We start from the raw sequence: 24,678 nt of genomic DNA, 5'->3' as shown, positions 1-24,678 counted from the left end.
CTGCTGCAGCTGCTGCTGCGCCTCTTTGGCCGCCTCCTTGCCAATAAACCCCTTTTGCAAAGCACTAAAGGCTCAAGAGTGTTTCGAAAGAAAATTGCAGCCGAGTGCAGCATGAAGGCCGGACGCGGAGAGTTGTGCCCCCCCTCCACCTGCGCCGCAAACCCTAAACCCTAAACCCTAAACCCTAAACCCTAAATCCTAAACCCTATGTTCTCAATCCTAAGGTGAGGAGCTAATGATAACGTCTACTTTGAGCAATCTTTGCAGTTAATAGCACGGAACAAAGGAGGGCGCTTTTGCGCACCCAGCCGTAAACCCTAAACCCAAAACTCTAAAAACTTAAATCCTAAACCCTAAACCCTAAACCCTAAGCCCTACTTCAATTAGATTTTTGTCGCCTCCATAAGCGCTGTAGAGGTCCTTAACGTGCTGCGGAGAAATAAAATTGTCGTCGCGGCCGTACACAAACAACGCTGCACCCAGAAGCCAAACCCTAAACCCTAAACCCTAAACCCTCAAGCGTTGCAAACGCAGCCAGAAAAAGTGTTGTTCTGGAGCCTAAAAGCTCTGCAGCCTAAACCCTAAACCCTAAACCCGAAACCCTAAACCCTTAAGCTTGAGCATCAAGGCCAGTGCAGGCCAGGCAGCTCAACCCTAAACCCTAAACCCTAAACCCTAAACCCTTCTTGCCTGGAATGAAGGCCTCTGCCACGTGGTCTATGGGAACGATGAGATTAATGTCGAAGTGAGCTTTTGTCGTTATGGAGTTTCTGACCTGAAGAGAAAAACAAAAAAGTGTTTTTTATTTTCTTTTTATTTTTTGTTTTTTTTGATTATTTTTTTTCTTCTTTTTTGCCTCTCTCTTTGTCCCGTCTTGTCTTTTGAATTATCTTTCTATATTTCTCCTCCACATCAATTTCGTCTGCAGTGCATCCGTGCTGTTGCTGCTGCAGCAAAAGTACGCTGCTGCTGCTGCAACACCAGCCGGTTGCTGCTGCTGCAGCGTGCAACAGTACTGCTGCACTTAAAGCCCCTAACTCTCTGCGGATTTGCCTGCTGCTGCTGCCGCTGCTGCTGCCGCTTCTGCTGCCGCTGCGGCTGCTGCGTTTGCCGCTTCTGCTGCTGCTGTCGTCCTGCTGCTGCTGCTGCTGCTGCTGCTGCTCACCATAGACAGCAGCGCAGCAAGCAAGAAATGCGGCAGCGCAAACTGCAGAGCGACGCTCGCGAGTTCTTCGGCGAGGCGCCGCAGCGAAGCAAATGGAGAGTCCAAAACCTAAAACAAAAATAAATTATTTAATTTAACTTTATCAATTAAATTAAATTAATTTAATTGATTTTAATTAAATTAATTAAATTGAATTAAATCCAATTAATTAAATTGAATTAAATTCACCAAATTTGTAAAGTGGAATTGGGCGAGATGGGTGAAGTGGCGGTAGAAGGAAACGCGAGGCAAAATAAAATTCAAAAATATATAAAGTTTAAAATAAAATAAAATAAAATAAAATAAATAAAATAAATAAAATAAGATAAAATAAAATAAAATAAAATAAAATGAAGTAAGACAAAATAAGTGAATAAAATAAAAATGAGGCAAAGCAAGTCATTTCAATTAACTAGAAAGCCCCAACAAAACTTGGAGCTGTACATGCACTCCCGGGTGCACGTACACCTCGGGTGTACGTACACCCCACACCTGCGCCTCCGAGGTGTACGTACACCTCCGGTGTACATACACCCCACAGGAGCGCGCCTCCGGGTGTACGTACACCTGGCGAGGCGCCCGTAGACCCGGAGACTCGCCTCCGCGGGGTGTACGTACACCCGGGAAGTGCCCGTAGACCCGGGCCCCGCCTGCGGGGTGTACGTACACCTCGCGAGCTGCGCGTACACCCCAAGATTCGCCTTTCCGGGGTGTACGTACACCCGGGAGGTGCCCGTACACCGGGGACTCGCCTCTGCGGGGTGTACGTACAGCCGGGAGGCGCGTGTACACCTGGCGGCCCTCGCGTGGGGTGTACGTACAGCTGGAGGCTCACCACGCCGCCTATGGAGGGGTCTCTGCATGCATGCAGCAAAGCCGTGACGGCGCCCATGCTGCGGCCCCACAGCCCCACAGCCGACACGGTGTCTAGACACCGCAGGTGCTCCACCACGGTGTCCACGTCGTCGCGCTCCCACCACCCTGAAGGCCCAAACCCTAAACCCTAAACTCTAAACCCTAGCCCGCGAGCCCGAGCTCCAGACCCCAAACCCCAAACCCTCGAGTCTGGAATGAAGAGTCAGCTGCACCAAAGGCTTCACAGGAACAAAAGCAAACACGAAGAAATGCTGGGGCCAGAGGCAGAACCACGCAAACCCTAAACCCTAAACCCTAAACCCTAAACCCTAAACCCACCCAAGCTGATGTAGGGCCCGTCGGACTTGCCGCTGCCGGAAAAGTCAAAAGCAAAAACAGTTATGTTTTGTGGCAGCAGCACCGGCAGCGCGGACACTGCAGATACACCCCAGCAGTTCCCGGGTGTACGTACACTGCAGATACACCCCAGGTGTACGTACACCCGAGCAAGCGCTGCTTCCAAACACTTCATTTTCGTCTAAACCCTAAAGGAAACCCCAAACCCTAATCTAGAGTTTCAAAGCGCGGGAGCTCCCGCAGAGAAGCAGCTCCTGATGTCTGCAGGTCGCTGCGGCGGAGGGTTTAGGGCTTAGGGTTTAGGGTTTAGGGTTTAGGGTTTAGGGTTTAGGGTTTAGGGTTTGGGGTGCAAGGCCGAGGGTTTGCCGATTAGGGTTTAGGGTCTAGGGTTTAGGGCTTAGGACACACTGGCTTCAATTCGAGAAGAACAGTTCCCGTGTAAGTAAACGACGCAGGGGAGTTTCTTTTTTGAGCGAGACCTGAACAAGCCCACGTAAATCCTAAACCCTAAACCCTAAACCCTCATCCGTTTGCCTTGAGCTTAGGGCTTAGGGTTTAGGGTTTAGCTCCGAGGGGCTGTTTCACATACGACAAAACAGGCTCGAAGTGGCTGCACTGAAGCCGCATGTTCCTTCTGTTGACTAATTCCAGGTCTGAGACAAACCCCACAAACCCTAAACCCTAAGTACTAAACCCTAAACCCTAAGCCCCACGCGTTGGCCAGCCTTTTGAATCATCTGTCCTTGCGTCCTCCTGTACGCCATACTTTCTACAGTGTGCACCCTAAACTCTAAACCCTAACCCACAACTCTAAACCCTAAACCCTAAACCCTAAACCCTAAACCCTAGGCTTGCCTGTGCGTTTGTACAGCCTTCCCGCCATAGTGAAGAGGGGAGGGCCCAACTCTTCTTCTTTGTAATTATCTCTCGGGGGCCTAATGATGAAGTTCACCAGCTCCCCGTACTGTTCAGCCGCGCGCATGCTCAAACCCTAAACCCTAAACCCTAAACCCTAAACCCTAGGCCCTAAACCCTAGACTAAATCAGGGAGCAGAAGGGACAGTGTTCGACGGAAACGCACCTTGGAAAATATCGCCGCCATTTTGAGTCGAAGCTTTGGACTCCAGCTTCAAACCCCAAACCCTAAACCCTAAACCCTAAACCCTAAACCCTAAACCCCACGGCCTGCGCTCGGTCTGGGCCGTGAGGGGGGCTGGCCAGGGGCGGCTAGCGGCTGCGCTACAAAAGAAAAGAAAAGAAAATGACTGTCAGCCTTTCCATGAGACGTTGAGGGTTTGTAGGGGTAATTGGGGTGTACGTACACCTGGAAACCAGCTGCAGCAGCTCCTGGCGAGGCGGAAGCGCAATGGGAAGTTCAGAATTGCCTTTGCTGCTGCTGCTGTTGCTGTGCTGCTGCTGCTGCTGCTGCTGCTGCTGCTCCCGGACTCTGCTGCTACTGGATCTGGGGTTTGATTTCCCTGCAGCGCGGGACCCTGGGGCAGCCGGGAGCAGCAGGGGCCCCCGGGAGGCAAAGGAAAAGCAAAAGGAAAGAAAATGAAATAAAATTTGAAAAGAAAAAGGGGAAAAACGGTGGTGGTGTTCAGGTGTACGTACAGCTCGCGTGGCGCCTGCAAGACCACTGGGCAGCGGCGGCTGATCAGTTTCCTTCCGTTTATTTTTGGCGATTAAAGTCTCATTTAATTCATTTTTCCACTTTAATTCCATTTAATTCATTTATTTCCGCAAACTTTTCACGCATGCAGCGGCCAGACGGGACCTGCGGCATCGCTCTCCACCAGGGGCCAGCAACGCCCGGGACCGCCTCCATTGCGTTGCTGCTTCTTTACTTTTCCTTTTCAATTTATTTATTATAATTCAGCAATTTTCAGAATAAACATTTAGACAAGAGAAGTTTGGGGTTTGAGGCTGCGGGCGCGGCGCTGACGCCTCTGAGGGTTTAGGATTTAGGGTTTAGGGTTTAGGGTTTGGGGTTTACGGTTTGGGTTAAGGGTTTTCGAGCTGGAAAAAACCGCCTCAGCGCCGCCAATTCAAAACTAGTGCTAAAAAGGACTTTTAAAACTCTTAAACATTCATTTATCCCGCAAAGAGCAGCAGCTCGGGGGCCCTTTCTTTCTTTCTTTGTTGCAAAAAGTTTCATTTTTTTTAAAAAAAGAAAGTGACCACCAGACACACCGCACAAAACCACCCAGAAGGTCCAGTGGTCTTTTCAAATTTGAAAAGTTTGCAAACTCGAAAATCCCTTTTTCACTTCTTGCGTTTTTCTGCAAACTCGAATTAGCCCAAGTGCAAGTTAGTGTGAAGTGCAAAGTTTGAATTAAAACAAAAAAGTACTTTTTATTATTCTCAATGTATCTATTTATCTGGATTAGACATCTTTATTTAAATATATTTTTGTTTATTTTTCTTTATTTTATTAATTTCTAAATTATTAATCTAAACATGCATTTATAAACAAAGTCTCAGGAGCCTATTTGCATGCATTTGTCTTTGCACGAACTTTCGTGCAGTGCAAAAACGCATGCAGCCATTCGAAGTCAATTTTTCAAAAAGCAAAAGCTCGAGTTTTTTATTTGTTTAATAATTTGATTTTGGAGGATTCAATTGACAAATAAATGAAAAGAGGAGCATTAAATTATTCAAAATGCACCAAAATGGAGAACAAATTATTTTATTCTCCATTTAAATTCATATTTGTGCATATACAAAAACGCCTACGCGCTCACAAGTGCCTTTGTACTTATTAATACAAAGCCGCCACGTACACCGGAAAATCCACGCATGCATGCATGCATGCATGCATGCATGCATGCATGCATGTGTCTGCATGCGCTTCTAGGGGCTTCTAAGTATTTATTTTCCAATTAAAAGTCCCAAAAAAGACAAAGATCTTCTGTTTTCTTGTTTCCCCCACATAAAAAGAATGGCTTGAAAGGCAAAATAGTTTTGTGACAAAGTTGCTTTTCATTTTTAGCCCCCGGTAGCCCTTTGGGGCCCTTCGGGGGGCCCCCTGGGGGCCCCCTTGGGGCCCCCCTCGGGGGATCCCTAGGGGGCCCCCTTGGGGGCCCCTATGGGGGGCCCCTAGGGGGCCCCTGCTGCTCAGAATAATGCCATTTGAGTCCATTTTGGTTCTTTTTCGAAGCCTTTGGGGCCCCTCGAATCCTCTGAAGGACATGGGGGCCCCCAAAGGTCCTTGTGGAGCCTCTAATGCCGTTAGTCCCTCGGGGGGCCCCGGGGGGCCCCCGGGAGGCCCCCATGGGGCGGGCCCCTGGGGGCCCTCCGGTGGGGCCACAAAAACGCCTCTGGGGCCCCTTGGGGGCCCCTGGGGGCCCCTTGGGGGCCCCATAGGGGCCCCTTGGTGAATTTAGTGGAGCCCCACACAGCGCCTTCAGGCCATCCATGAGTCTTCAAATTTGAAGTTGAGGAGACGGAAATTTGAAAAACAAAATAATTCAATTTTTTGTTTTTGACGCAGCAGTGGCGGGGCGACTCATATTGGGGTGTACGTACATCCCAAAAAAAAGAATCCGATTTTAACTCGTTCCGGTTTCTGAAGGAAAGAAGGAAAATTGCAGCATCTGCTGCTGCTGCTGCTGCTGCTGCTGTTGTTGCTGCTGCTGTCGCAGTTGCTGCTCTTGCCTCTTCTGCTATTATTGCTGCTGCTGCTGCTACAGCTGCTGCTGAGGCAAATCCTTATCTGTATGCTGCTTGCTGCTCTCACCTGCTGTGCTGCTGGTGCCCAGCAGCAAAAGAGGCAAGAACAAAAGTCCAATTTGCTGTAAACGCAAATAGGTGTTTGTTTGCAATCAAATGTATTTAATTAATTGAAATATATTATTTAAATTAAAATGGAAGTGAAAATGTATTTGTTTATATTGAAATAGTCCAGGTAAACGCCACAAATGGACGGGGGGCAGCGGTTTTGCTTGGGTCTGGACCTCAGTGGCAGGAGTATGTAAAGCACTATAAAAAGGCATTTTTCGCGAATTAAAACGCTTATTTTGAGAAAATAAATAAAATAAAAAGTTTATTTCGTATATTTGTTGCATCTTTTCCGGAAAATAAATTAAAAACTGCACAGTTTCCCTGTCAAACTATCCTGCTGCTGCAGCTGTGCGGCTCAAACTGTGGCAGCTGATTTGATAGTTTTCTCTGTTTCTAATTCAGCAGACACTTTGAGAAAATAATAAAACAATAAAGATAAAAGGGCAATTTAGGAAAACTTTTGCATTTCCGTTTTGAACAACTTCATATCTGTTCAGCATTAATGCGGCAAGCGACGCTGCTGCAGTCGAAACGTTCTCAGAAGTGTTCTTAAGCCTTCTGCATAAACAAATATGCAAAGGCAAGTAAAATTGAAAATTTAATTTAAAAAATAAAATGAATTACAATTCTGCACGAGGAAGTGCCGGTTTTGTCTGCTGCAGCAAACGGCAAACACCCGGAGCTGGAAGCAAGAGTTTGTTTCACGTTTATCCCGCTGGTGTGCTCGGATTCTGATTAAAAATACATTTCAAGGATTTAAAAGGAATAAAGTTTGTTGCTTATTTTAATTTTTGTTTGTTTAATAGGTTTTAAAGCCCTGGGAGCGTGAAAAGGCTGAGAGCGGCGTTAGCGGCTGCTGCTGCTGCAGCGGGGCTGTCCGGCTGCTGCTGCTGCTGCTGCAGCGGAAGGCAGTTGGGGTGTAGGCACTGAAGTTGCGTTTCGTTTCATTTTTGCGTTTTATAATTTAATTCTTTTGCCTGCCAGCGGGCTTTGGGCCGCCTGCAGAGGCCTCAGAAGCGAATTCCTCCGCCGTTGCATGCGCGGGATCTTCCGGGCCTCTGCTGCAGCAGAAACAAACCAAGTCCAGCAGCAGCAGCAGCAGCTTCTCTTTGCACACAATGCACGGCGCCACAGCTGCGGCCTCGCGCCACGTTGGCGGCGCCTGCAGGGGGGCGGTTGCTGCTGCGCTGCGGTATGCAAACTTGAGCCTCAGGAGCAGCAAATGCTGTTTCACCAATCTTGCTGCTGCCAGCACCAAAAAAACCCCCACGTCTGTCGGCAGCAGCGACCCAACTGCTGCTGCAGACAGGCGCAGCTCCGTGCCGATTTCCGCGTTCAACCAGCCCCGCGCAGGTGCGCGCTGCTGCGGGTTCGCGCGGCTCTTTTTGCTGCATCCATTTATCCTTTTTCGAATTTTAGACTTTGAATAAATTGCATTTCCAGTTTTATTTCCCCAGACTGTGTTTGAGCGGCTGCTGCGGGCGGGAAGGCGCCGGATCGCAAGGGTTTCCGTTTTGCATTTGCTGCTGCCTTTCTGCATGCAGAGCTCACCCAGCTGCCAAACGGCATTCGCGTGGCTTCTCAAAGACTCCCCTTTTCAGAAACAATAACTGTAGGGGTTTGGATTGACAGCGGAAGCCGTTTTGACCGGAAGAGTACAAATGGCGCGGCTCACTTCCTGGAGCACATGGCCTTCAAGGTGCGCTGGGCGAGTCCGCGCAGCCGATCTTCGTGGAATCTGAGCAGTTTTCGGACTTTTTAATTGCTATTTTCGTTTCAAATACTATTTGTGTCTTTATTGATGGGTTTGGTGCTGTTGCGGGTCCAGAAATGCGTTTCCAGCTGCCTGCTGCTGTTTCTGCACAGGGCACCAAGAAGCGCTCGCGCATTCAACTCGAGCAGGAAATCGAGAACATGGGAGCCCACTTAAATGCCTACACTTCTCGCGAACAAACAGTGTAAGTTAATTTTGAGTTAAATACATTTAAACTGTAAATTAAATATATCTAGATTTCAAATTCAAGAGATTTAAAACAAAACTGAGACGGCAGTTGGCTGCTGCGGGCGGCGCCGCCTCCGCCGGGGCCGCCGCCGAGGGTTTAGGGTTTAGGGTTTAGGGTTTAGTTTATTGCGTGGACGGAGCGCAGCAAACGGCGTGTTGGAGCGGCATTGGTTTGCTGCTGCAGCAGGGGCGTGCTGCAGCAGTGCAGCAAGGTTTGTGGCGCAGCAGCTGTCTATGCAGGTACTACGCGAAAGCGTTTAAGAAGGACCTTCCGCAGTGTCTAGACATCCTCTCGGACATTTTATTGAACTCCACGATTGACAAAGAAGCTCTTGAAGTTGAGAAAAGAGTTATTTTGAGGGAAATGGAAGAAGTTGAAAAACAAACTGAAGAAGTCATCTTCGACAGGCTGCACATGACGGTGAGCCGCGCCAGCATTTATCCATTTACGATTCACAATTTATTTATTTATTTTTTATTTATTTATTATTTATTTAATTATTATTTATTATTTACTATTTATTTTTTTATTATTTGTTTTAATTTTGAGGTTGAACAGAGTTGAAGTGGCAATTTGCACTGCGCTGCTTTTGGCGCGGCATCCGCCCGCGCGAATTCCGCTTCCAGCGCAACTCGCTGCCGTCCCGCTGCTTCCCTGCTGCTGCTGCTGCTGCTGCTGCTGCTGCTGCTGCTGCAGGCGTTTCGGGACAGCCCGCTGGGCTTCACGATCCTGGGGTCTGCGGAGAACGTGGAGAAGATGCAGCGCGAAGACCTGCTGGACTACATCGCGCGGAACTACAGCAGCAGCCGCGTGGTGGTGGCAGCAGCAGGCGAAGTGGACCACCGCCGGCTGGTGGACCTGGTCCAGTGGTCCTTCGCAAACCTCCCTCCTCCCAAACCCCAAACCATTGCCCTCCCAAACCCTAAACCCTTTTTCTGCGGCTCCGAACTCATCTACAGAGACGACGACATGGGCCCCATTGCCCACATCGCAGTCGGCTTCGAGGGCGTCCCCTGGAAGTCCCCCGGTGAGGGTTTAGGGTTTAGGGTTTAGGGTTTGGGCCTTGCCCTCCAAAGGTTTAGGGCTTACCGGCGAGGGTTTGGGGTTTCGCTAGCGGGGGTTTGGGCGCTCCCCAGTGACGGTGTGGGGTTTCGCTAGCGAGGGTTTCGGGTTTCGTTGGTGAGGATTTAAGGGTTCGCTAGCGAGGGGTTAGGGTTTTGCTTTTAGGGTTTCGCTGGCGAGGGTTTAGGGTTTGCCAAGGGTTTGGGCATTTTTGGGGGTTTCAGGGACGGGCAGCTCCCGGAGGGCTTTGGGGTTTTGCTGCTTTCATGTTGCTGGAGAATTGCTGCAGGAGCTGCTGCAGCAGCCCTTTCCCAGGGTTTTATTTATTCCTCAGTTCACTTCTCTCCCCGTATCTCCACTGCTGCTGCTGCTGTGTGCAGACGTGGTGGCGTTCATGCTGATGCAGGCGATCATCGGGAGCTACAGAAAACACGAGGAGGGGCTGGTGCCGGGGAAGCTGAGTGCGAACACGACAGTGCGGAACATCGCGACGAAAATGCAAACTGGATGTGCAGAAATGTTTTCAGCTTTCAATACTTGTTACCGGGACACTGGGCTCTTCGGCTTCTACGCGCAGTGCGACGAAGTCGCCGTCGAGCACTGCGTTCTGGACCTCATGCACGGGATCACGGCTCTTTCCTACAGCGTAAGCACTTCTTTTCCATATTTTCACAATAACCATGAAAAATAAACGAAAAAAATGCTCACTGACACGAGATCTGGACCTGCAAACTCCGGGTCACCGCTTCCGCCCGAGGTGTACGTACACCCGGTTTGCGTGCAGGTCACCGACGAGGAAGTTGAACGCGCGAAGGCGCAGCTGACGGTGCGGGTTTTAGGGTTCAGATTTGCTCCATTTAATGTTTCAATGCCTTTAATTAATATAATTTATTTATATTTTGCACTTGTTCGAGGCAATTTCGCTTCCTAGAAAGGTAATATGTTTGCCGAGCGCTGCATGCAACTCAGACGCAACTGCTCGGCCATCTGGACTCGACAACTTCCGTCGCTGAAGACCTGGGCCGGCAAATTCTGTGAGGCTTGAATTATTTTTATTTTTATTTTCATTTTTGTTGCATTTTATTTCAAAATGTCTTTGTTTTGAAATGCTGAAATGCTGAATTCAACTTGAAATGCCAATTTGCAGAGTCTACGGCCGCCATGTCCCCACTGCGGAGTTCCTCATGCGCCTCAACGCAATCGACGCCGACGAAATTAAACGAGTCGCCTGGAAATACCTCCACGACAAAGTGAGTGGCAGCAAGCGCAGCAGCAGCAGCAGCAGCACTTGAAGCAGCAGCAGCAGCACTTGTCTAGCAGCAGCAGCTCTTGTAGCAGCAGCAGCAGCACTTGCAGCAGTAGCACTTGCAGCAGCAGCACATGCAGCAGCAGCAGCAGCACATGCAGCAGCAGCAGCAGCAGCACATGCAGCAGCAGCAGCAGCAGCAGTTTGTGTGGGGTTGCGCAGGAAGTGGCAGTGAGCGCGATGGGGCCTCTGCACGGAATGCCGCAGCTAATTGACATCCGGCGGGCAACTTACTGGCTGCGGTACTAAAGAAGCAGCAAAGAGCTCCATTTAAGGAGAAGCTGCTGCTCCCGTGCATGCATGCAAGCCTGCTGCTGCTGCTGCTGCTTGCTGCTGCTGCTTGCTGCTGGCGTAAGCGGCTTCGCTGGCTCGTGGGTGCGGTGTACTTACACCCCAGCGTTGGCCCGCGCTTCGACGGCGGCCCGAGGCCTCCGATCTGCGCCTTTGGAAGGATTTGTTTCTTTCTAAATTCGGAAGTAATAATTAGTTGCAATTTAATTCCAATTAATTCCAATTTGCTCCAATTTTAATGCAAATTAATGCAACTTTCCGCAACTTCTGAACTCTGCCGGCGGCGACGGAAGTTGAACATTTGCCTGAGGCCTCGTCCACTGTTTGCCTTTCTTCTTTTTGATTAAATTTACTCTATTTAATCCAAAATAACGTATTTAAATCCAACAAAAGAACTATTATTAAACTTTTCTGTAGTGGAACTGCTCTCTACTATCGGGTGTCGGGTGTCTCGGCACCTCTCGGGTGTCTCGACACTTCTCGGGTGTCTCGACACCTCCCGGCAGCCGGAACGAAGACGGAAGCTGCACTACAAAGATTAAGTTTTTCTTGTTCAAAACCTGCAGTTAGATGTTCCGCAGCTGCAGCAGCAGCTGCTGCAGGTGCAGCAGCGACAGCTGTTCGTCCCCAACACCTCGCTGTCTTCCCGCTGCTACTGTCCGTGCTGCTGCGCCGTCGCTGCTGTTGCTGCTGCGCTGTCGCCGCTGCGCTGTCGCTGCTGTTGCTGCTGCGCTGCGCTGCCGTTGCTGCTGCGCTGTTGCTGCTGCTGCTGCTGCAGCTCGCAGCCACGTGCTGGCGCTGTCGGGTGTCTCGACAGCTAGTCGCTTCCCTGCATTGCCTTCTTCAAGTTCTCATTCGCGAAGTCCCAATTCACCACAGACCACCACGCTGCAAACACGCGACGCAGCAGCAGCAGCAGCAGCAGCAGCAGCACACGACAATGCACGCGTGTGCTGCCAGCCGTCCCAAAAAGGCTTCTGCAGAGCACGGCCTCAACATACAAACACAAAGGGACCTATCTATCCCCCGCGGATCCGCGGCAGCCGCAGCAAGCACAGCAGCAGCAGCAGCAGCAGCCCCCGCCGCAGCCGCCCAGCAGCCCCACCCGCTCCCGCACCAGCGCCCTCCCCCGCGCCCCCAACACCCCCCCTCCGCAGCCGCAGCAGCAGCAGCAGCAGCAGCAGCAGCAGCAGCGGGACGGACCGTCGAGGTAGCTCTTGCGGTCGTTTCTGCGGTCGATGTAGTAGGCGTGCTCCCACAGGTCGCAGGTGAGCAGCGGCGCGCAGTTGGGGTTGTCTCTGAAAGGCGTGGCCCCGTCGTGGGTCTGCAGCAAAAAGAGGCTGCGGGACTTCTTGCAGAAGCAGAGCCAGGCCCAGCCCGAGCCGAAGTGCGCAGCAGCAGCAGCAGCAAAGGCCTCCCGGAACTTCTCCACGCCCCCGAACGCGCTCTCCAGCTCCTCCCGCAGGGGGGCCCCCGGGGCCCCCGGGGGGCCCCCGCCGGGGGCCCCCGGGGGGCCCCCCGCCGAGGCCGGCCGCATCGACTTCCAGTAGAACGTGTGGTTCCACGCCTGGCCCGCGTTGTTCAGCACCGACCCCGAGGAGGTCTTTATTATTTCTGAACGCACACACCCTCCACACCCTCAAACCCTTTTTTAGGGTTTCCCCGCGCTCCTGCGGGCCCCGAAAGCCCGCGCAACGCGCCGGCGCTTCGGGCCCGCACACCCTCCGCGCGCCCGTGTACAGACACCCCAGCGCCTGCGAAACCGCTGCTGCTGCAGCCTCCGCTAGGGTTTAGGGCTAGGGTTTAGGGTTTGCGCTTTGGCGCGCGTCCTACCCTCCAGGCTCTTGGAAGCCTCCGGCTTCCCCTCGACGAGTTCTGAGCCACACAGCAGCAGCCCGCACACGCAGCAGCAGCAGCAGCAGCAGCAGCAGGTGTACGTACACCCCAGCGTGCTGCGCCTGAGCAGCTGTCGCTACACCGCAGCAGCGGCGGGCCAGTGCGCCGGTCTACGCCTCGCGGCCGCGGGCAGCGGCCCCGCAGTGCGGCTCCTGCTGCTGCTGCCGCAGCTGCAGCAGCGCAGCAGCAGCAGCAGCTGCTGCTGCTGCTGCAGACACGCACTGTTCAAGTTGTTCACGTAAGCCGCGTGGTGCTTCCCATAGTGGTACTCGAGAGTCTCTTTGCTGATGTACGGCTCGAGGGCGTCCATGGGGTACGGCAGCGGGGGGAGTTCGAACGGCATTTTCGCGGAAAGCTCCAGAAACTTTAGCAGCAAGTGTGTTTGAGGAATTCAAAGCGGAATTAGCTGCGAAAACAAAAGTGCTGCTGCCGCAGCGCTCCACGCAGCCGCCGCTGGCTCGATCTTCTCACTCAGCGCTCTCCGGGCGACTCGTCGCGCACTGCGAAATAGCGCTTTCCGCAGACCCCGACTTGCAATGCAGGGAAAGCTGCAGTTCTTTGAGCTCTAGAGGCCTTCACAAATAATTAAAAGATAAATTAAGTGCTTTCCGGCTTTGAACGGGACAAAAGGGTCGCTGGAAAGCCGCTTTCCGCCAGGGGAAGCAGAAAGAGTGCAGCCGAGACCTCAGACAGAGGTCGTCTTCGGAAATGTGTTGGCGAGGATTGTCTCCGGCTCGCGTTCTCTAGCAGCAAATTAGTTTACTAAAAGTGTAATTTTAAATCCTAAGAACATCTAAAGGGCCGCTGAGGCCGGTCGCACAGTTTATAAATGCCTTTGCTTGCAAACGAGGCGATTCACCTCAGCTGGGTGAGGTGTACGTACACCTGCCGGTTCAGCGTGCGCCCGCGCAGCCAGTGTTCAGCTTACTTCTGCGGGAGAGGGAAACTGGAGTTTTAAAAGCATTTAAATTTGCGAAAAGTCGAATTTAACGCAAATTCTACGAGCCAGTCGGTGTGTGTCACGGCCGCTTGTTGCGGGGCCCTACTGCCGCGGCGCTTGGCGGCGTAGTTGCTGGAGGCAGTGAGGAGGAGTGGCAGTGAATAAAGTTGTTTTTCTTTCCTTCCTGCATGTCGAATTCTTTTATTAAGGACGAAGATATGTCCCTCGCATCCCAGGTACTTGCCTTTAGCCGCGTCTTCCCATTCCGGGGGGGTTCTTGTCGGCTGGGGTCTCAGCGGGATTCGGGAGAAAGCTGGCGGCGCGCTGCTGCTGCTGGGGTGTACGTACACCTGGCGCCAGCGCAGCCGCCGGAGTGGCCAGCCTTAACCGCCAGAAGTTTCGTTTTGCTTCTGTCTCTGCTGCTCAGGAAATGCCGAACTCCAAGACCACCCAGAAGCGGCGGGGCTCCACGGACGGCTCGGGGGCCCACGGGCCTGCGCAGAAGGCGCAGCGCACTGCGGAGAAGTCGGCTGCAGGCAGCAGCGGCAGCAGCAGCAACGCGGGCAGCAGCAGCAGCGCGCTGCAGCAGCTCGCGCGGCTCTCCACGATTGTTGCAGACTCTGCAGACTTCGAAGCCATCAAGGAATTCAGCCCCACAGACGCAACTACCAACCCCACCCTCGTGCTGCAGGCCGTCAGCAACTCCAAATATAAAAATCTTTTCCAAAAAGCCATCAACGAGGCCCAGGAGGCCTCCAAGGGCAAGGACCTCGAGGCTGTACGTACACCCCAGCCAGCAGCAGCAGCAGCAGCTGCTGCTGCTGTTGCGGCAGCAGCAGCGGCAAGTTGCTGCTGCTGTTGCTGCAGCAGCAAGTCGCTGCTGGTGCTGCAGCGAGTCGCTGCTGCTGCTGCTGCGGCAGGTGAATGGGGCGGCTTTGTGCTGCATTCCGGGGTGTACAGACAGTGGAAGAGGCCGTGGACCGCGTGCTTGTGGGGTTTGGAATGGAACTTTTGGAAATCATTCCCGGACTTGTCAGCACTGAAATCCCCGCAGAGCTTTCTTTCGACACGGAAGGTGCAACTCCATGCATGCATGCATGCATGCATGCATGCATGCATGCATGCATGCATTCGTGCATGCGTGCATGCATGCATGCGTGCAGCAGCAAGACACCGCGCGCACGCCGAAGCCCCACAGCTTCTGCTGCTGCTGCTGCACCAGCTGCTGCCGCTGCACTGCCAGTTGCTGCTGCTTGAGCTAGCTGCTGCTGCTGCTGCTGCAGCTGCTGCTGCAGTTGCGTGTGGGTGTTGCTGCAGGGTCTGTGGCTCGTGCGCGGCGAATAATAGAACTGTACAAGTCGAAGGGAATTTCCAAAGACCGAATTTTAATAAAAGTGGCAGCAACCTGGGAAGGCATTCAAGCGGCCAAGCAGCTCAAGGAAGAAGGCATCAACTGCAACATCACTTTGCTCTTCAGCCTCTGCCAGGTGCATGCACAGACGCATGCACGCACGCATGCATGCTTGCATGCGTGCATGCGTGCGTGCATGCATGGGTGCACGTGTTTGTGTTAAGGGGCGGCAAAGCTCGCGTTTCTGCTGCTTCTTGCATGCGTTTTGCTCCTTGTTAATCTCCAAAGCTGCTGCTGCTGCTGAGAGTTTCTGTGTTCTGTCTTCCAGCTGCAGCTCTGTGCTGCCGCAGCTACAGCCCCTTGCTGCAGCAGCTGCAGCAGCTGCAGCAGCTGCAGCAGCTGCAGCAAGTGCATGCAAATGCATCCTTGCAACACAGCCACGCACGTGCGCGCACAAAACTGCGTGCACGCAAGCGCCTGCGTCCGCACGCACTTGCTGCCAATGCATGCAAGCGCATGCAAGTGCACGCACGCGTGTGCATGCATGCACGCATTTGCACGCATGCATGCGTTTGCATGCGTGCATGCATGCACGCATGCGCTGCATGCGGCGGGGCGGTGCATGCAGGCGGTGGCCGCGAGCGAGGCGGGGGCGTTTCTCGTGTCGCCGTTCGTGGGGCGAATTCTGGATTGGCACAAAAAGGCGAATCCGGAAAAAGATTTTGCTGCTGCTGAAGACCCCGGCGTGAAGAGTGTCTCCCAAATCTACAACTACTTCAAACACTTCGCCAGCAAGACGGTGGTGATGGCGGCCTCCTTCAGGAACACCGGTCCGCGCGTTGCTGCTGCTGCTGCTGCTGCTGCTGCTGCTGCAGTGGGCTGCGCTGCTGCAGTGGCCGCTGCCGCGGCAGAGGCCGCCGCTGCTGCTGCAGTCGACCGCTGCTGCTGCAGTCGACCGCTGCTGCAGCAAGGGGCTGCTGCTGCTGCAGTGGGAGAGTGGGTGCTGCAGCAGGAGCGACCAGTGGACCAGTGGGTTGGACCAGTGGTCTGTGCCTGTTGTGCTGCTGCTGCGCTGCAGATGAAATCCTGCAGCTGGCGGGCTGCGACAAGCTGACGATCTCGCCGAAGCTGCTGCAGCAGCTGCAGCAAATGGGCGGGGAGGTGAGCGCGAAGCTGTCTGTACAGTCCGCGAAGAAGCAGCAAATTGCAAAGTTGCATTTGGACGAAAAGACTTTTCGCTGGATGTTGAATGAAGACGCAATGGCCACGGAGAAGCTGGCCGAAGGCATTCGCAACTTTGCTGCAGACATGAACAAGTTGAAGGACCTCATCCGCCAGCAGCTGCAGTGACCAGCAGCAGCAGCAGCAGCAGCAGCAGCAGCGGCAGCAGCGACGCGAAGGCCGCAGCGAACGGAACACTCGAGCAGCAGCAGCAACTCGAAAGCCGCAGCACCCGAGACTTCAGGCCCCGGACCTGCTGCAGCAGCAGCTTCCCTGCGCCGTTGCTTCCAAAGAGCTGCTGCAGCCGATGACTCCTGCTGCAGCAGATGGGGCGGCTGCAGCAAACCCACGCTGTAGCAGCAAATCTCGGCTGCTGCAGCAGGGCGGGCGATTGCTGCAGCAAAGAAGGCCGCTGCTGCAGCGGATAGCGGCTGCTGCAGCAGGCAGCGACTGCTGCAGCAGACGGCAGCTGCGGCAGACGGCAGCTGCAGCAGCAGCAGCTGCTGCGGCTGCTGCTTTAGATTTGAGGCTTTTGCAAATTGCAGCACTTCATTCCATTTCCTTTTATTTGAGGCCTCTGCGGATTTCAGCAATTCATTTCACTTGCTGCTGCCGCGGACTCGTAGACGCGTTTAATCGAGAAAAACGCGTTTTGATGCTGCTGCCGCTGCTGCTGCTGCTGCTGCTCGGCAGCAGCTGAAAGTGTCTGCACAGATAAGAAGCGCAGCAAACGAAAGAAGACGCAGGAGTAGATAGGAAATATTTGGAATAGGAAAGACAGCTAGCTGGCAGCTAGCTAGCAGCAATCTAGCAGTTAGCTAGCAGCTAGCTAGCGGCTGGCTAGGAGAGATCTAGCAGCTAGCTGGCAGCTAGCTGGCGGCTAGCTAGCAGCTAGCTGGCATCTTTGGCTACTGGATCAGTCTGCGGCGCTCACTTCCCGGCTGTCAGTACACCTTGTGCATTTGGGTAAATAGTGAAAATTAAAATTAAAGTTAGATTAAAATTAAATTAAGACTAAATTAAAATTGAAACTAGAAAGAGACAAAGGCCTGCAGCGGCTCAGCTGAAAACCCATTTTCTGTTCAGCTGAAATCACCCCGCATGCATTCAGGTCGAAAGAAACTCTTTTGCTCCTGTGCTGCTGCTGCGCTGCTGCTGCTGCGCTGCAGCCTGTGCTGCTGCATGCTGCTGCGTGTCAGTGCAAAGAGAGGAGTCGAAGTTCGCGAGCTCACTGGAGTTGAATTGAATGTGGGAAACTCTAGTTATTCAATTTGAAAAGCTTTTGCTGCTGAGTTCAACTTTGCTGCCAGCTTCTTGGTTTGCTGCAGTGCACAGAGCCCTCTACCGCACTGCGGCACAGCTGCCCAGCTAGCCGGCTAGCTAGCTAGCTAGATCGCCAGCTAGATGGCTAACTAAATGGCTAGCTAGCTACTTATGCATCTAGCCAGCTAGCTAAATGCCCAGCTAGCTAAATGGCTAGCTAGCTAGCTGCCTAACTAGTTAGACGGCTAGGCAGCAACATGTACAGCTAGCTGTCTACATATCTAGCTAGCCAAACGCCCAGCTAGCCAGCTAGCTAGCTAACTAGACCTCTAGCTAGCTGGCTAGCTGTGAATGGGGCAAAGGAGCATTGCGTCAAGCTTGAATCGTTTCGTCCTGCCGAAAATGTTTTTTTGCAAAAATGCGAAAAATAAAATCGCCAAAAATCCGGACGCAGGAACGAAACGAAACGAAGAGGAATTTGCTGCGCCCAAACGTGACTGCTGGGCCACCTGCTCTGCTGCTGCTGCTGCTGCTGCTGCAGCAGCAGCTCCGCGATTCGTGGGGGCCTCTCTAAGTGAGTTCCTCTCTCTCCAAAATGCGTTCGAGCTCGTCTAGTGCGTCTTTGACGTCTTGTGCAAATTTGACATCTTCAAGACTATCCTTATTGTCCATTTGTGCCGCTAAATCTCTTTCCAAGTCCCCCTGGGGGGCCCCCAAGCTCGGGAGTTGCTGGCTAAAGAGCCTCAACTGGGGGGCCCCCAGGACCCTGGGGGCCCCCCTGGCCAGGAGGGCCGCGCCCACGAGCAGTGCAAAGAGGGCCAGGAGGGGTTTGCGGCTGGGGGCCTTGGCAGGGGGGGCCCTTTGGGGGGCCGCCAGGGGGCCCCCCTGCTGCTGGGGGGCCCCCCTGCTGCTGCGGGACTCCGTTTGCTGCACCCTGAACCACGACAGCTGCTCGTCCGACGCCGGAGACGTCTCGTAGCTCCTGGGGTCCTCGCTGGCCGAGCTGTACAAGTCCCAGGCCGCTGACTCGCCCAGAGAGGTCTCAGTGGGAAGTTCCCGCAGGGGAAGAGTGTCTTCAAAGGACTCTGGGGAAGAAGGGTCCATTCTGGAGACGGTGGGGGAGGCGTGGGCGAGGCGTTCGCAGGGCGAACTACTGCTTGCTACTACTGCTGCTGTTGCTGCTGCTGCTGCTGCCGCGGTTTCGCACGGCCGAAGCGGAGCTTATCCGTCAAAAACAAGCACATGGCATCCGCATCGAATGTTTTCTGTCGGAAAATGGAAAATTCAACAAGCTCAGTGCGTCGCCGGAGGCTAGATCAGTAGCCTTTGTGTCACTGAGGTGTCTTTTTGCAAGATCCTGTCATCGTTGGGGTGCCGGATTCGGAATCTCTGCGGCGACCTGCCACAGAAAGGGGACTCAAAGAAGCGCTGCGATTGAAATAAATTTTAAAAGTGGCTTCCTGAGAGAAAAAAATGGTCAAAACTTAACCAAAAGCCATTGCCACGTTCAAACGGAACGGCTCCTCCGCGCTCCGGTCTCGACGCCGCGGATGCCCCACGGCCAAGGTCACAAAGCCACGGGAAACAGATGATAACGGAACACTAATTGTGGCCTTTCAATTCAAAGAGGCATCGCAATCTCAGGCCGAGAAAGCGCAGGAAGGTGACTGTGGGGCTGAAGGCACTAGCAGGCTGACCGGCTGGCTTGCGTCGTCACACAACACACGGCAGCCAAATGTTACTTGTTCAACTACAGCATTCGCGCCTCTCTATTCCATTATTATTCGTTTATTTCCATGTTTATAACGCTTAGAAACGGGAATTAGGGGGTTTAACTCAAATAAAAGCCGCAAAAACGCCCTCTTGAACGGTTCATTACGGCTTCTGCCAGAGCGACCGGCCTCTGGAGGGGAAAGTCACTGGTCCAGCAGAGGCGCAATTGCACACCAGTTCCTGTCTTTTCTTTTGTAGTTTTAGTTAAACAGCTGCTATTAATGCGAGGCTAAAGGTAATGGGCTTGACAGGATGCGAAGGCTGATGAACTCGGGTGCAGGGGGAACAGCAGTGCATCGCCCTCTCGATGGTTGGTTGCTCCTCTGTCATTCAAGTGTAGACATTGCATTCTCTTGAGTTTAAACGTTTTGCAACAACGCTGGAGCTTTATTATTATTGGTTTTAACTACGCAACCCAGCCAGCGCCCTCCCAGCCGAGCACTGTCTTGAGAAGGCGACAGCTGCTGCGCCTGTGCCTCTGCACTCAAGAGTTGCAATTGGGTGGGCATATGGAAAATTGATGAATTACTCAGACAGAATGGCTTTTAAATAAACTTTGTGCTCATAATTCGTAGGTTTTTGTGCATGTGTGTACTGAGTGCATTCTTTAGAGGCGCTTTCGCCGCCCCGTCTCGACGCCACTGTCACCGTGCTGCGGCTGAGTTGATTTACTATATAAATATAAATGAGCTCCACTTCAAGTAGATCATTCAAATGAGCTAATTCAATGTTCATTTCAAGAGTTCCACTCTTTGGCTCAGCACCCGCAGAAATCGCAGGCAATGCCACTTCTCTGCCTTCTCCAGCGGCGTGTAGTAGGAATATATGTTTCAGAATGCAGCAGCGCTTTACACATGCAAGCATTTCTTATATACCTAGGCACATTTGCGTAATACGGGAAAAAAAACTAAGTGGGGAGTAAGTCCCTTTTTCCGTGGAAGGGCGTGTTTGTTCGTCTGTTTCCCACTTGCTTGAGGCTTTTTGCAAGAATTGCGTTGATGCTGGTGCTATAAGCAAAGAATGTGGCTCCATTACTGTTTGAAAGGATTATTTACTATCAAATAAATGTTTTGCAACAATGTTCTGAACTACAGCCTTTTCCTGTGCCCTCTAGTTCTTGCTGAAACTCAGTAGCAGCAAAGTGCAGTCACAACTGTAACAAGTTTTGCTGTCCATTGAACAGCAAGCAATGGAATAAAGGATATAAGCGGAAGAAGTTATGGAACCAACGGAGTGGTTCATTTTGTTTTTCGCGTTCTCTTGTCTTTGCACTCTCAGCCGAGCCTCTGTTGTTTGCTGCTGCTGCTGCATCCATCAAGACAGCGAATTGTGGCTGGCAGCTGGCAGCAGATCCGTAAGGATGGTCAAGCTTTCTGGCAAGAAGCGTTTGCCAGCACTGAGAGAGAGGGAAGCTCTGTAAGTCAGCAGCCCGTTGTTTCTTGCGTCAATCTGAACGCAGCACAGCCACAGCTCGCATAACTTGAAAGCCCCAGCACTTCTGCTTCCTTCAGCTAATCTCGCCATAATGCTTATGAAAGCTGGCAGTCTGCTGGCTGCCTGGCCTCCACGCTTCAGCAGCAGATGCAGCTCGCGCTGCACAGTTTGCTGCAGTGCAACAAACTGAGTTAATGCTCTTCTGCTCGCTCGCCTTAAGTGGCTTCCTGTTCTTCTCCAGTTGGGCGCAACGGCCAATCAGGCGCGAGAGGAAGGCGTCTGTCATGCCGACGTTCTGCAGCGACAGTTCCTGAGGGAGAAAAGAGATGCAGAACCGAAAATAAAAGTGGAAATTTAATACTCTTATACACTTATTTATTTTAGACCCCGATTGCGTGGAAAACACGCCCCCAGTGGCACGCCTTCTCCTCGTTGATTTACACGCAGTAGGCTTTGGTTTGCGTGATAAGAGTTTTAATTCAGTTTTTATGGAGAGCACAGTTTGCGCACTGGAAATTAAAACATTTAAATGAAGGAAGACCTGTGGCTGTGGGCCGCAAATAGTTTAGGGGGTGGCGTTGAGCCTGTGCAATCTTTCAGTGCTGGGATGTGCCACCACCCTAGGTATTTCAATTTTCAATTGGCACACGAATAAAGTTTTAATTAACCTTGCAACAAACTTATTCAACCACTCATGCATGCAGAGCACATGGGGTTGTGGTGTAAGGCCGAAGTTCCTTGCCCGTAAGAGCGGCGCGTTCGCCACAAATTTGCAGACAGCTCCTGCCGCTTTCTCTCCCAGCGCATTATCGTCGAGACAAACAGAAAGTACCTTTTCAGCAGCGTGCGTCTCAATCCATTTGTCGCTGAATGCTCCATGTAACAGCACATGGAGAAGGCAGAGAGCCTACAAATAAACACTTTGTAAGCAGGAGCACGAACAGCGGGAAAACATATATAAGTATATATTGGCTTGTCTAGTGTATAGCGCACAACAAACAGAATGCCACCGGGAAAGGCGTAAAGCAAAGGGAGAACAAGCCGAGAAAAGGCGCACACAATTTGCTGCAGAGATTCCGCTGTCAAATCGACATTCACGAGGGCCACATGTTGGCATCCATGGCTCCATTCTTCTGACGGAGAAATAGAGTTATTCTTCATGTCTTTGGCGTCCTCCGTTTCTTCTTGCAGGGATGGTGGATTTTTTAGACTCAATAGCATGCGCTCCAATTCGTTAGCTGTCAAGGAGACGTCCCACATCTGCCATTCGCAATTGTTTGCCTCCTTCATCTTTGATTAAGTCTTTATGAACTGGCTCAGTGATATGAAGTGGTGAGACAATGAAAGTTTGCCCGTCTGTGGTCGAGGCAGACACTGGCGACTCGGAGTGTCTTCAAATCGGGGAAGTTTTGTATGAATGTAAGCTCAGCTACATTGAATTGACACTGAATGTTGTCGTTGACTATCCATTTTTTTAAGATACCTAAATGAGTAGGCCTTTAGGAACTTTCAGTAGCCTGCTTTGTTCCGGTGTGCTGTGGCTGAGCAATGGGAAGTGCATGTACGAGAATGCGAGCAGTATAAGAAGTAAATGGCCGCAAAAGTTGTTCTACAACACGTTTTTGTAAAGATTGAGGGAAAATGCAGTGATCGGTAGTTAATTTCTCATTAGATGAGAAATTAACAGCAAGTCGATATGAAAAAGCGACGATTGGATGCCGCTCGCCACAGCAAGTGGTGGCCTCTAAATTACTTTTAAAAATACGGATGTTTTCCTCTAAATGTAAATATTGTGTTAAAAAGAGAAATGTTGCTTTTATATAATGTTACGGCAGCTCTAAGACAGTGGCTGTGCACTTAAGTAAAACGGCGAATCAGGTTCTATGGCAGGGGTAGTCGTTGCAGTGATGGACCGAAGTCGACTGCACTCGAAGTGTGTCCAACAAACTTGTCATGCCTTGAAATTCATCCAGAAATTTTTAATTAATTCTTATTTAGCTTTTTATTTGTCCTGAGTTTCTACAGTAGTCAGCGATTGATTGTGCTGCGGACCGCCAGACATGACGACACACTCTGAAGTTGCGCAGGAAAAAATAACTTCGTACTATTTTTGGCTTCTAAGTTCCCATTGACAACACAAATATAATATGGACGGACATTCATAAGCGTGGATCTATGAAAACATTTATGTTTAGCGAAAGAAATTCCCAGCGGGACCGCGAAAGTAGTTCGACTCCTCTCACTCATCGTCAGAAGCCTGGCCTTCGGGAAAATAAGCGTTTCCGTGAGCCAGAGGAAAGACTTGAGGCCTTCCTAATGCAAAAATACATTCTGCGCTTTGACTTTCATTGACATGGAGCTCCCCAGGTTCAACTTGCAACATTAACGCTGGGCGCCTATGTTTGACACATGTTGTGGAGCCTGTCACCAGCAGCAGGCTGCATAGCGGCAGTAGCAGCAGCAGCAGCACTTCTCAACCTGCAGATAGACTCAAGATGGACTGCCACATAAAGAATCAAGAAACTCAACCCACGGAGTCACGGCACTGAGCTAATGATCGTCAACTCGCTTTGAAATCCGCAACCTAGAAGAGTTACCAAGAAGTGCTTCTTGCTCGCGAGCAATTACAGCAACCGTCGAAAATGTTATACGAAACATAATTGTTATGCAGTCCACACAGTAGATGGGCCAAAAGAATTCCACTGCAGGAGAAGGCTGCACTGTGCCACTGTAGACAAGACCAGGACTCCTGCCGAAGCATTGTACTGGCATTCCCAGTAATGCTTGGCAATTTGTGTCGACAGCAAAGAGTGTCTATGCTGAGTGCTCTTTGAGTAGAGGCGTAATCCCAAGTTTCGATTTGTCTTTATGTAGTTTGTGAACAAAGTTGGTGCTGTGTTGACTGTGGCATCTTCAAGAATTGCAACGAAACTGAACAATGCTGCGAAAACTCACGCATAACTTGCAACACGCCGATTAAAAATAGTGGCAAAAAAGGCCTGGAATTTGAGAATAATATTTCACCTTCAGCGAAGTGTGACACAACTAGAAAAGCTTATAACCTTCTGCTGTGAGACTGCAGCTGAAGCAGAATCAGCCACAAACAAGGATACATTCAAGCAATCAATTCTTAGTTACACCTTCTTGGGTATATGCAATTACATTGGCGACCCGTCTCTTTCCAGCTATTGAGATTCTTCTCCTTCTGAAGTCCTAACAACAGTCGTTGACTGCGTAGGCCGCTCCTCTCGAACAGGCACGTAGGCCGCTCCTCTCGAACAGGCATTTCTACACATGGCAAGGGCACTGGGGAGCCCTTGTTGGGTTTTCACCCAAAAAAGCAGTTGTGGACAGGCTTGTGCTTGTTAAATAGAACCAAATGGTTTATTGTGACAAGTCTTTGATTCATCTGGCCCACAAACGGCTAAGGTTGACTGCTTCACGCTGGGCGTGTCACTCAGGCACGCTGTTCTGGAACTTCCGATAGCGTCTCCGGGCTGTATGGAGGGGCCTATTCAAAGCGGTTTAGGGCGAAAATTGTAATTCCTCCTAAATGCAGATGTCGGGGGTCACCCAGTGGGAAAATGTACGGAAGATCTGTGCCGGTAGAACACCTTGGATCTGAGAAAGCACCTGTGTGCTGCTGCTGTTGGGCTGCTATGCGGCCGTTCATGCAAATTTGCTCTTTTCTGAAAGATTAATTGTGTTTTATCAATTGTCAATCCGTTTCTAGCGTGCACTGAGCACGACGCAAAGCGTGGCTGTAAATAACTTGGGTGCATGCTTCTGGCTTCTGCTAAGGCTTCCCTTTGGTCGCATGCAGCAGCATGTAGGCTGCTGTGCTTTAACTTACGAACGATGAATCGCTTCAGCTCACAGGGCTTTAATTTGATGTTAAACAGAAAGCATATATCCTCTTTGGTTTAACACCTCTGTAAA

The 24,678-nt window shown here is 51.6% G+C and overlaps 6 protein-coding genes across 6 annotated transcripts in view; 2 read left to right on the top strand and 4 right to left on the bottom strand.

Moving 5' to 3' along the window:
• Positions 1–3,518, bottom strand: part of ETH_00011840 (uncharacterized protein) — a gene marked incomplete at both ends in the record, with an annotated part of 10,091 nt that extends 6,573 nt beyond the window's left edge. The window contains 10 exons of the mRNA XM_013376579.1: positions 50–149; positions 379–473; positions 691–775; positions 1,166–1,273; positions 2,040–2,185; positions 2,399–2,494; positions 2,825–2,895; positions 3,006–3,069; positions 3,272–3,380; positions 3,498–3,518. Of these exons, the coding sequence (XP_013232033.1) occupies positions 50–149; positions 379–473; positions 691–775; positions 1,166–1,273; positions 2,040–2,185; positions 2,399–2,494; positions 2,825–2,895; positions 3,006–3,069; positions 3,272–3,380; positions 3,498–3,518 (895 nt within the window). The remainder of the gene's footprint in view (positions 1–49; positions 150–378; positions 474–690; positions 776–1,165; positions 1,274–2,039; positions 2,186–2,398; positions 2,495–2,824; positions 2,896–3,005; positions 3,070–3,271; positions 3,381–3,497) is intronic.
• A 3,799-nt stretch (positions 3,519–7,317) lies between these two features.
• Positions 7,318–10,819, top strand: ETH_00011835 (mitochondrial-processing peptidase beta subunit, putative; the record flags this gene model as incomplete). The annotated part of the gene is made up of 10 exons (XM_013376578.1): positions 7,318–7,552; positions 7,744–7,898; positions 8,066–8,157; positions 8,442–8,622; positions 8,899–9,229; positions 9,645–9,910; positions 10,049–10,090; positions 10,234–10,298; positions 10,412–10,514; positions 10,733–10,819. 10 exons carry the CDS (start codon positions 7,318–7,320, stop codon positions 10,817–10,819), a joined length of 1,557 nt encoding a protein of 518 aa, XP_013232032.1.
• Positions 10,820–11,678: 859 nt separating this feature from the next.
• On the bottom strand, positions 11,679–13,100 carry ETH_00011830 (Superoxide dismutase, related; the record flags this gene model as incomplete). The annotated part of the gene is made up of 4 exons (XM_013376577.1): positions 11,679–11,749; positions 12,065–12,475; positions 12,695–12,736; positions 12,980–13,100. 4 exons carry the CDS (start codon positions 13,098–13,100, stop codon positions 11,679–11,681), a joined length of 645 nt encoding a protein of 214 aa, XP_013232031.1.
• Positions 13,101–13,915: 815 nt separating this feature from the next.
• ETH_00011825 (transaldolase, putative) lies at positions 13,916–16,398 on the top strand (the record flags this gene model as incomplete). Its single annotated transcript, XM_013376576.1, has 6 exons — positions 13,916–13,933; positions 14,125–14,475; positions 14,658–14,772; positions 15,015–15,184; positions 15,677–15,878; positions 16,127–16,398. The coding sequence occupies 6 exons, from the start codon at positions 13,916–13,918 to the stop codon at positions 16,396–16,398; spliced, it is 1,128 nt and encodes a 375-aa protein (XP_013232030.1).
• A 1,704-nt stretch (positions 16,399–18,102) lies between these two features.
• ETH_00011820 (uncharacterized protein) lies at positions 18,103–18,636 on the bottom strand (the record flags this gene model as incomplete). Its single annotated transcript, XM_013376575.1, has 1 exon — positions 18,103–18,636. One exon carries the CDS (start codon positions 18,634–18,636, stop codon positions 18,103–18,105), a length of 534 nt encoding a protein of 177 aa, XP_013232029.1.
• Positions 18,637–20,619: 1,983 nt separating this feature from the next.
• On the bottom strand, positions 20,620–22,029 carry ETH_00011815 (uncharacterized protein; the record flags this gene model as incomplete). Its single annotated transcript, XM_013376574.1, has 4 exons — positions 20,620–20,754; positions 20,927–21,049; positions 21,449–21,605; positions 21,797–22,029. The coding sequence occupies 4 exons, from the start codon at positions 22,027–22,029 to the stop codon at positions 20,620–20,622; spliced, it is 648 nt and encodes a 215-aa protein (XP_013232028.1).
• Between the last annotated feature and the right edge of the window lie 2,649 nt (positions 22,030–24,678).

This window comes from Eimeria tenella, genomic scaffold (assembly GCF_000499545.2).
Source record: "Eimeria tenella Houghton genomic scaffold, Eth_scaff37, whole genome shotgun sequence".
NCBI lineage: Eukaryota > Apicomplexa > Conoidasida > Eucoccidiorida > Eimeriidae > Eimeria > Eimeria tenella.
The sequence above is the reverse complement of the archived record's forward strand: the minus strand, read 5'-3'. Positions and strand labels throughout refer to the sequence as shown.